The following is a 10,326-nucleotide window of genomic DNA, read 5'->3' on the forward strand; positions in this document are numbered from 1 at the left end:
CTCTGGACTGGCTGGCAATTGTCACCCACCTACGCACACACACACACACACACACAGTTGATGTTGCTAGCTAGCTTTTGTACAGTAGCAGTGATAGCAAGGTGTTTAAAGAGGCCAGTCTGTGTTGTTTCTGTTTCTGCAGAGGCACAGTCCACATTAGATCACTCCACTGGTTGGTAACACACACACAGAGTTTAGAAACTTGGTCAGGGGTGTTGTGTATCTTGGTCAGGAGTTTCTATCAGAACCAGCTAACCCCGACCCAGCAGAACTCCCTTCAAGTAACCTTACTGTCCTTTAAGACAGACAGACAGGCAGAGACAAGCAGGCAGAGAGAGACACAGAAAAACAGACAGACGAAGATAGAGAGACAGACAGAGGCAGGCAGAGCGACAGACAGGCAGACAGACACAGGCAGGCAGAGAGACGAACAGAGAGATAGGCAGACAGATAGACAGGGTGCGACACGGAGAAGATTCTGTTTGTTTTCAGTTGTTATGAAAGGGCTCATTTGTTTGGTCCCTGTTGCTGTGGAGACCTGCATTCCCCAGAGTGCTGCTAATATTAATTATTTTTTCCTCCTCCTCGCCTCACACACAATCACACAAGTGTGGACCGCCTCACACGCAGGAATTCCCTCTCTCTCACTCTCCCCCTCCCTCTCTCCCTCTCTCTATATCTCTCTCTCCTTCCTCCCGTTCTTCCTGGCGGCGTTTAGAACAGCTGTTTTCCGCCAATCCTGTGTCCTTGGGAGACTGTGGGGATTCACTGTGAAATCTGGGAGGAACTGGTCTGGAGCACAGACAGAGCTGGATAACCCACAAGGCTGGCAGGGCCTCTCCTCTCCCTCCTCTCTCCTCTCCTCCCCGTCCTCTCCTCCTCCCCCTCCTCTCTCCTCTCCTCCCCCTCCTCTCCTCCCCCTCCTCTCTCCTCTCATCTCCTCCCCTACCCTCTCCTGCCCTCCAGTCATAAGGTCACGGTGATCATGCATCTAATCAGATGAATGATCATATGAAGGATCATAACTGGAGAATTTTGTGATGTCCCGAAGGACAAAACAACAACATCTTGTTTTGCGTCTTGCAACAACTCCCATCAGCTGATCCCCCTTCTCTCTCTCTCTCTCTCTCTTTCTCACACACACATACACACACACACACACTAGAGGAGGGCAGGAGTGAACACACACACTGGAGAAGGAGGCTAGGGCGAACAAGGCCTGAGAAGAGGGAGCTGAAAGCCCCCATGACATCTCAGGATGTCAGCTCAAGGGCTGAAACATTTACCATGGGTTGTCATTCTGCAGAGGGTGCGGGCGGGCGGGCGTGCGTGTGTGTGTGAGAGAGAGACTGCATGTGTATGCTGTTCTCTCTCTGTTCCAGAGTGAAACAGTGAGAACCCACCCAATCCTGAGAGACCTACAAACCCTGTACTGTAGCGGGAGGTCCATCAGTTATAGCACGGCGCGCACACACACATATGCAGGCTCGCACAAACACGTGATCACATACAGGCACACATAATCTCGCAAAAACACATGCCTGACTACATAGAAACACAACACATGCACTCTCTTTTTTCTTAATCTCTCTCTCTCTCTCTCTCTCTCTCTCTCTCTCTCACACACACACATGCACACACACACACATACCTAACAGACCAACTATCTTGAAAATGCTTTTCTCCCTTCATGAACACACACTTCTTTCTAACCCTATGAAACTGCTAAGGCATTGTTCATCATCATCATCATCCTCATTCTCAGAGCTGCTGGTTCTGGTGATGTTATTCATGAGGCTGCTGGTTCTGGTGATGTTATGGTTCTGGTGATGTTATTCATGAGGCTGCTGGTTCTGGTGCTGTTATTGTTCTGGTGATGTTATTGTTCTGGTGATGTTATTCATGAGGCTGCTGGTTCTGGTGATGTTATTGTTCTGGTGATGTTATTCATGAGGCTGCTGGTTCTGGTGATGTTATTGTTCTGGTGATGTTATTGTTCTGGTGCTGTTATTGTTCTGGTGATGTTATTGTTCTGGTGATGTTATTCATGAGGCTGCTGGTTCTGGTGATGTTATTGTTCTGGTGATGTTATTCATGAGGCTGCTGGTTCTGGTGATGTTATTGTTCTGGTGATGTTATTGTTTTGGTGATGTTATTCATGAGGCCGCTGGTTCTGGTGATGTTATTCATGAGGCCGCTGGTTCTGGTGATGTTATTGTTCTGGTGATGTTATTGTTCTGGTGATGTTATTCATGAGGCTGCTGGTTCTGGTGATGTTATTCATGAGGCTGCTGGTTCTGGTGATGTTATGGTTCTGGTAATGTTATTCATGAGGCTGCTGGTTCTGGTGATGTTATGGTTCTGGTGATGTTATTCATGAGGCTGCTGGTTCTGGTGATGTTCTGGTGATGTTATTCATGAGGCCGCCCATCGTCTCCCACAGCCAAGCACTTAGATATTCAAGAGCAAGTATTCAAATGGATTGATCTGCCTCTCCATGTGTGTGTGTGTATGCACATCTGTGTGTGTGTGTGTATGCACATGTGTGTGTGTGTGTTCCAGGAACACCATCATGACTCCAGCATCTCAGATAAGCTAGAGGACACTGACGCTCAGATCCCTGTTTCCTGTTATTCCCGGGCCAGAGAGGGTACAGCGGGTGGGTGTGCAGGTGTGTGATAGGCCATACAGGGGCCCTCACTTAGACGACCAGGGCTCAGCATCAACACGGGGCAGAGCTGCAGAACCAGAGGCCGACCGTCCAGAACCTTCCGTCACTCCTGGAACCAGTCCCCTCTCTCTGGCCCACTTCCAGAGCCTCTGGGTCCTGCTGGATGACAGGCCCGCCCAGGGAGAATGACTCACGCCTGGGTTGATGAGCTGCTCAGCCCCCTTCTCCTTCCATGGGGACATGGACGCTGTGAGCCAGCAAGTAAGCTTCTCTCAGTGTGATTTCCAGGGGTGTAGTGGTGACTAAAGAAGTCAGTATACTGTAGCAGAAATGTTACAGTTTTTACATTTGTGGTGTTTAAAGAAGGTGGTCTACTGTGGGTCCATGGATAAAGAAGTGGGTATACTCCATATATATCCTATACCCTCCTACACCCCTGGTGATTTCCCTCCATCTAGACAGATGGAGGCAGAGAGGAGCCCTGATCTTTATGGGGGCGTATGTACATGTATTTGAGCCCTCTGATCTTCATGGAGGTGACACATGTTTGAGCCCTCTGGTCTTTATGTGGGTGTATATGTGTTTGAGCCCTGGTCTATTTATTCTCTATTGTCTCTACTGTTTCCCTCTCAGGAGCCCTGGCCAATCAGGCGAGCAGCTGACCTTTTCACAGTGTTACCAAAGCAACCACAGGCCGCCTCCCCCAACAGGAAGTGTGTGTGTGTGTGTGTGTGTGCGCGTGCGTGTGTGTGTGTGTGTGTGTGTGTGTCTGTGTGTGTGTCTGTGTGTGTGTGTGTGTGTGTGTGTGTGTGTGTGTGTGTGTGTGAGAGAGAGAGAGAGAGAGAGAGAGAGAGATAAAAACATGGAAAACCCCCTGTAGGTCTCTGAGAGGGAGACCACTGCTGCATCAGAGCTTTTACATGTTTTCATCCACCTCATCCCTCTATGGAGGTGTGCTATACACATGTTGGAGCCCTGGTCTTTATGGGGGTGTACATGTTGAGGCAGCAGCTGACCACCTGAGCTCTGTCTTGATTGACCCATTATGTCTCAGCTCTGTCCTGATTGGCCCATTGTGTCTCAGCTCTGTCCTGATTGGCCCATTGTGTCTCAGCTGATCTTTACAGTAATATAATGGTTATGACCAAAGCTTTATTCTCTGTTATATTCTATTTTATGTTACATTAAATCATATCTACTATGTGATATTTTATTCTATTATAGACTTTACATTCTATATTCTACCTATTATAAACTATTATTTTATATTCTATTCTTTTATATTCTGTTCTATTATTTACATTTATTCTCTGTTGTCTTTACTGTTTCTCTCTCAGGAGCCCTGGCCAATCAAGAGCCCTGGCCAATCAGGCGAGCAGCTGACCTTTTCACAGGGTTTACCACACCAACCACTGGCCACCTCCCCCAACAGGAAGTTGTGTGTGTGTGTGTGTGTGTGTGTGTGTGTGTGTGTGTGTGTGTGTGTGTGTGTGTGTGTGTGTGTGTGTGTGTGTGTGTGTGTGTGTGTGTGTGTGTGTGTGTGTGTGTGTGTGTGTGTGTGTGAGTGAGTGAGTGAGTGAGTTGAAAAGATGGAAAACCCCTGTAGGTCTCTGAAAGGGAGACCCCTGCTACATCATAACTTTTCCATCCCCCCCCAACCCCCACCACACTCACAGGTTATCCGAGTATTGTTCTCTGATTATCACCTCATCAGATCAGTGGTGTATTTATTCCATTTTTATGAGGGGAAACTTCTCTTCCTCCCTTTGTGCGTCTAGTCTGGTCTGCTCAGTCTGTATGACAATATAGATGTAGGTCCGTGTTTCCACACACACACACACACACACACACACACCTACACACATACACACACACACACAAGCTCGCTGCAAGGCGGTTGGCATGGGACTGCTTATTCCAGCCTCCCGAGGGTCTCGTCTCCTCAGATGAGCTATTCTGTCCAACAGGAAGGCTCCTGAATTCTGCTGCCCCCTCGCATGCGCAAAGTAGAGGAAAGAGGTAAGGGTTTAACGTCAGGAAGACGGGGATGGCTCCAACGTGAGAAGAGAGGGAACTTCTGAACAACAGGAAGACAGGGATGGTTAGAAGCACAGGAAGAGAGGGAGTAAACCTCCCAGTGATTATGATGGGGTGTTGATATGAGAACTGCATGTGATTAGCCTACTGTTGCTGTGACTCATCGTGTATGTGTGTGTGCGTGTGCGTGCGTGTATGTATGCGTGTAGGCGTGCGTGCATGTGTGTGAGCTCTGGAATTGAATCCCAAATGTGATTTTATAACTTCATCTTGTTGGTACCAAGAGAGACGAGAGGAGATCAGGAGGATCAGATGTTGGAATGGGTGTGGTGCAGTGTCATGAACTGGAGAGGCGATTGTGTGTGTGTGCGTGCGTGCGTGCGTGCGTGTGTGTGTGCGTGCGTGCGTGCGCCCCCAGGTCATGGCTGGGGAATGTGAGGCTGGACTGTAGCAGGGGTCATCAGCCCACCCTCCCCTGGCCTGCTGGGGGAGGTTATAAATGGAGACGTGTGAGGATGACAGAGGTGAAGAAAGAGAGAGAGAGAGCAGGGGGGAGGAGGGGAAGAGGAGAGGAGGAGGGAGAGTTGATTAGAGAGATGATAGAAATTGTGAGGAAAGACAGGAGTGAGAGACGGGAGCGATTAGAGAAGAAGACATGATCATTCACACAGGACAGAAGACATGATCATTTACACGGGACAGAAGACATGATCATTCACACGGGACAGAAGACATGATCATTCACACAGGACAGAAGACATGATCATTCACACGGGACAGAAGACATGATCATTCACACAGGACAGAAGACATGATCATTCACATGGGACAGAAGGGCAGAAGAAAGACAAAGAGACGAGAGAGGAGTCCTTGGGGAGCGCGTGTGTGTGTGTGTGAGATGTGTGTGTGTGTGTCTGTGTGTGTGTCTGTGTGCGGATGTATGTGTCTGTGTGTGTGTGTGTGTATGTGTCTGTGTGTGTGTCTGTGTGTGTGTGTGTGTGTATGTGTGTGTGTGTGTCTGTGTGTGTGTGTGTGTGTGTGTGTGCAGAGGTTTGGGGTGTGGACGGAAAGGTAACGGGATTTTTGTTTCAAGAGTCTGTTTATGACACTTTAGGAACTGTAGGCGTGTTCCAAAAGTGCATGTGTGTGCGTGTGTTAATGCTGCCACATCTGGACTCTCTAATAAGTCAGCCTACAGCCAAGCAGCATAACCTGCCAGTGTGTGTGTGTGTGTGTGTGTATCAATTGGTTATGCTACCCTGGGAAAGTGGAACAGCACGTCTCTCTCTTCATTCGATGCTTCCTTCAATCTCTGCTGTTTTCACCAAGTGTTGTGTGTTTGTGTGTGTTTAACAGTTCTCAAGTCAAGCCAAGTTCACATTTGACCCAGATGTGGACTGCCACGTTCCTTCAGGAGTTACCCCCCCCCTCTCTCTCTCACTCTCTCTCTCCTCCCTTGGTCTTGCATCATTTTGTGTTTTTCTGTCAGAGAGGAGAGAAGAAGAGAGAGGAGATGGAGAGAGAGCGTAGGTTGGTACCTTATTTATACCCAGGGAGAGAGAGGAGAGTGGAGAGAGGAGAGAGAGGGGAGAGAGAGCGGAGAGGGGAGAGAGGGGAGCCTTTGAGAGGAGAGGAGAGGGGGACAGAGGACGGGAGAGAGGGAGAGAGGATAGGAGGAGAGGGGGAGAGAGGGAGAGAGGAGGGGGAGAGAGGATAGGGGGAGAGGGGAGAAGAGGAGTGGAGAGAAAGCATAGGAGGAGAGGGGAGAGAGAAGATGAGATGAGAGAGTAAAGGACAGGAGAGGAAGAGTTTATCTGTCCACCATGGGAGAGCAGGTCTACTGGAATGTAGCCGTGGTTACAGAGATTGAGATGGATGAATAAAGATTTTGTCTATATGACTGTGTGTGTGCGTGCGTGCGTGTCTGTAGGACTGCAGGGCTTTCAGAGACATGTTCAGGCAACGGACAATAGAGAGAGTAATGGTCCAGATGACTGGGATCTGGGACTGGCCATCTATCATAGGATATAGACTGTGGTAGGAGAGTGTGTGCGCGTGTGTATGCATGTGTATATGTGTATGTGTGTGTGTGTATATGTGTGTGTGTGTGTATATGTGTGTGTGTGAGTGTGTGTGTGTATCAGCAGCATGTGTTTCAGGGTGGAGCTCTTCTCTTCTCCCAGCAGCACGTTTGCTATGATGTCACCAGGGACAAGGCGAGATGCACACACGTGCACATGCTGTAAATCAACTTCACACTTCACACACACACACACACACACACACATGCGCTCAAACATACATATGTGTACAGATAGACACAGACTGTCTATGACACAAAGCCCATGTCGGTACCCAGCCAAGTCAGGGTCACTCATTACACTAGCCTGCATGCTCACCCAACCACCTCTGCTACATAAGAGAGAGAGAGAGAGAACAGGGATAGGGAAGAGAGGAGTGAGAGATAAAGGGAGATAGAGGATAGAAAGAGAGGGAGGAGCATGATATAGCGAAGGAACATATAGGAGTGTTAGAAAGAGAGAGATAAAAGGAGATAGAGGATAGAAAGAGAGAGATGAAAGAATACAGAGAGCTCCATAACCGGCTCCATATCCCTGGTCCTCCCTCCTTCCTCAACCAAACAACAACACTACACACCTCACCCTCCTCTCCTCTCCTTCCTCAACCAAACAACAACACTACACACCTCACCCTCCTCTCCTCCTCCCATCTTCTTATCCTCCCCTCATGCACTCTTCCATCCCCCTCTTTCTAGCTGTCTCCTGTCCTTCCCCCTCACCCATCCTCTCAGTTTTCTCTCCATACGTCTCCCTTCCCTCTCAGGGCTCAGCAGGGTATCAACATGGGTTAAATGAGACCAGTTAGATCACATCACACATTTCAATCTGTTTATTCATATACTTAAATATATTGCACCCCAATACACATTTACATAATCCAGACACAAAAGTGCATACTTCACACACACAAAATACAATATACTCCATACAATATACTCCGTAGGCACACACGCACACACACACACACACTAACACACACACACAATGCACAGCACTGCAATTTTGATGGTTCGAACACTTTTTTTTATTGCAGTTGTAGTCAAGTTATGAACCCTGTCTTGTGGTTATAACATACTTATAACATATTTATAACCGTCTCGTACCGGGTGTGTACCAGCAGTCTAGATCATGAGGCGAGACCCTGGGATGAAGCGTGTCTCCCTCCAGATGTTGGTCTCTCCACAGTTCCCCGTCCTCCTGTGGCACTGGCAGCACCTGCGGTAGTGCTCACACTGGTGGATCAGCAGGCGGCTCCCGGACCTGGCACAGTCACAAAACTTTATAAACAACCATAACGAGGGTACAGTAGACTGAGGCCCTGATGAAAGTAAACAGTGACCTTTCCCCCCTGCTCCCCTCTCCTCCTCCTCCTTCTCCTCTCTTCTTCTCCCCCCGCCTCTCCTCTCATCCTCCTCCTCCCCCCTACCTCAGGAAGTCTCTCTCCTGCGCGTCTCTCTGGTGTTTGCGTGCAGCGCTGTGGCTCCAGGTGTCCTCCAGAGACGCCCTTAGGTTCCTTATCTTCTCAAACCTGCTGATACGGTCCGCTATCAGCCTGCACACACACACACACACACACACACACACACACACACACACACACACACACACACACACAGAATAAATCATATAACTCAGGTCATTCATATAGCAGTGTAACCTCTTCCTCCCTCCTCTCCTCCCCCTCCTGTCCTCCCTCCCTCTCCTCTCTCCCTCCTCTCTCTCCTCCCTTTTCTCCTCACTCCTTCTTATTCATCTGCAGCATCTCTCTCTCCTTCCTCTGCTCCGCCAGCCGGCAGCTGAGCTCCGTCCTCCTCTTGTGATTGGCTGTCCCCAGCTGTTCCTGGTAGACCCTCTTGGCCCGCTGTCTCTGACTGGCCAGGCTGGCGGGGGTGGAGTCCAGCAGGCCGAACACAGGGCCGTCAGAGTCTGGCTGGCGTGCCGGGATGCCCGTGCCCTGGTACTCCACCTGTTGGCCGGGAGGACACATGGCAGGCACCACACAGGACAGGTCAGGGAACATTTACATGCGAGTTGTTCAGCAGACATCTTTGTCCTATAAACTTACAGTAAACCTCCGCTGTTAGTATTTGATCCCAGTTATATGACAGAAGTACTATCAACTTCATTCACTTTTTTATTCATCAGTATCAGACTGTTTGCAGAGCTTGTGAACGGAGAATACAGAACGATTTACTCTGAATCGTTAGTTTTTTTATCTTCCAGTATCAACCATCTGAACCATGTCTCTTTCTCTCAAATGTTTTCCTCCTCTCACTCTTTCACTCCCTCTGGATGGAATGTTTCTAGGTCATCTCTGCTGGTGTGTGTGTGTGTGTGTGTGTGCGTGCGTGTGTCTGTGTGTGTATGTGTGTGCATGTGTGTCTGTCTGTCTCCTATCTACGCTCCCTGCCTGGTCTGAGTACTGCTCCTGATTGGTTGTCCCCTGGATGGACGGGAAGGTCACTCTCCTGTCTCTCTTTCCCCTGTGTCCTGCCTCCACCTGTACACACAGCACAGCATCCCTCTGAAACACCTCCACCTGCTGGATAAGCTGTGCAAATGGTGTGTGTGTGTGTGTGTGTGTTTAATTGGGTGTAGGCCTGTGTGTGCGTGTGTATTCTCCTGCCTGTTTGTCCAGAGCTCTTTGATAACTCTTGGCATCCTGGTGCTTCTGCTGGAGCTGCTGGGACTTCTGGAAGGCCATCCTGACACATACATACATACACACACACACACACACAAGCACGCACACGCACACACACACAAAAACACACACCGGCACACACACACACCGTTACGTTAATATGAGCACTCATCTGTCTGCAACTATAACTGTAGCTATGTGTATATCTGTAACTATGTGTGTGCTTGTGTGTTCGCCAGTGACTGCATGTCACTGTGTGTGTGTGTGTGTGTGTGTTTGTGTGTGTGTCTGTCTGTGTCTGTGTCTCTGTGTGTGCCTAAGTGTGTGTGTGTGTGTGCGTGTGTGTGTGTCTCAAGTTCAAGGCTTTTTATTGTCATGTGTATTATAAAATACAATGAAATGCACTGTGCCCGGCAGTCTCAGACATCAAGACATAACTTAAGACATAAGACAGTAAGACATTACAACAATATGACAGCAAGATAAGGAGACGTTTACAAAATAAGACATTAAGACACTGTAGACATTACGAAATACGAAAATAAGACATTAAGACATTACAAAGAAGCATTAAAGTGCATAGAGCAAAAAGTAGGAGCATCAGTGATTCATCAGCCTAACTGTTACTGAGACGGGTGGTACGTGACTTGATGCTCTGTCTGTGTACAGACTCACTCCTGAGCCAGCTGGACCTGGTGCAGTCTGTCCAGCAGCTCCTGGTCTTGCTGGGCGTGGCCTAGCCTCTCCCTCCTCCAATCCGCCTGCTCCCTCAGCTCCTGCATGTAGCCCCGCTGCCGTAGCAACCTGGGGGGCGTAGCCGGGCGGCCCCCAAAGATGTAGGAGCCCTGTAGGGAGAGAGCGAGAGAGTGTGTGTGTGTGTGTAAGGGGAGTGA

General features: G+C 49.0%; 1 protein-coding gene across 1 annotated transcript in view; it reads right to left on the minus strand.

Moving 5' to 3' along the window:
* Positions 1-7,910: 7,910 nt before the first annotated feature.
* Positions 7,911-10,326, minus strand: part of LOC311310516 (coiled-coil domain-containing protein 81-like) — a gene marked incomplete at both ends in the record, with an annotated part of 8,774 nt that continues 6,358 nt past the window's right edge. The window contains 5 exons of the mRNA XM_084440025.1: positions 7,911-8,049; positions 8,216-8,341; positions 8,529-8,755; positions 9,416-9,494; positions 10,109-10,278. Of these exons, the coding sequence (XP_084296151.1) occupies positions 7,911-8,049; positions 8,216-8,341; positions 8,529-8,755; positions 9,416-9,494; positions 10,109-10,278 (741 nt within the window). The remainder of the gene's footprint in view (positions 8,050-8,215; positions 8,342-8,528; positions 8,756-9,415; positions 9,495-10,108; positions 10,279-10,326) is intronic.

The sequence above is a fragment of the Borostomias antarcticus genome (genome assembly GCF_949987555.1).
Source record: "Borostomias antarcticus genome assembly, chromosome: 6".
In the NCBI taxonomy this organism is placed as follows: Eukaryota; Metazoa; Chordata; class Actinopteri; order Stomiiformes; family Stomiidae; genus Borostomias; species Borostomias antarcticus.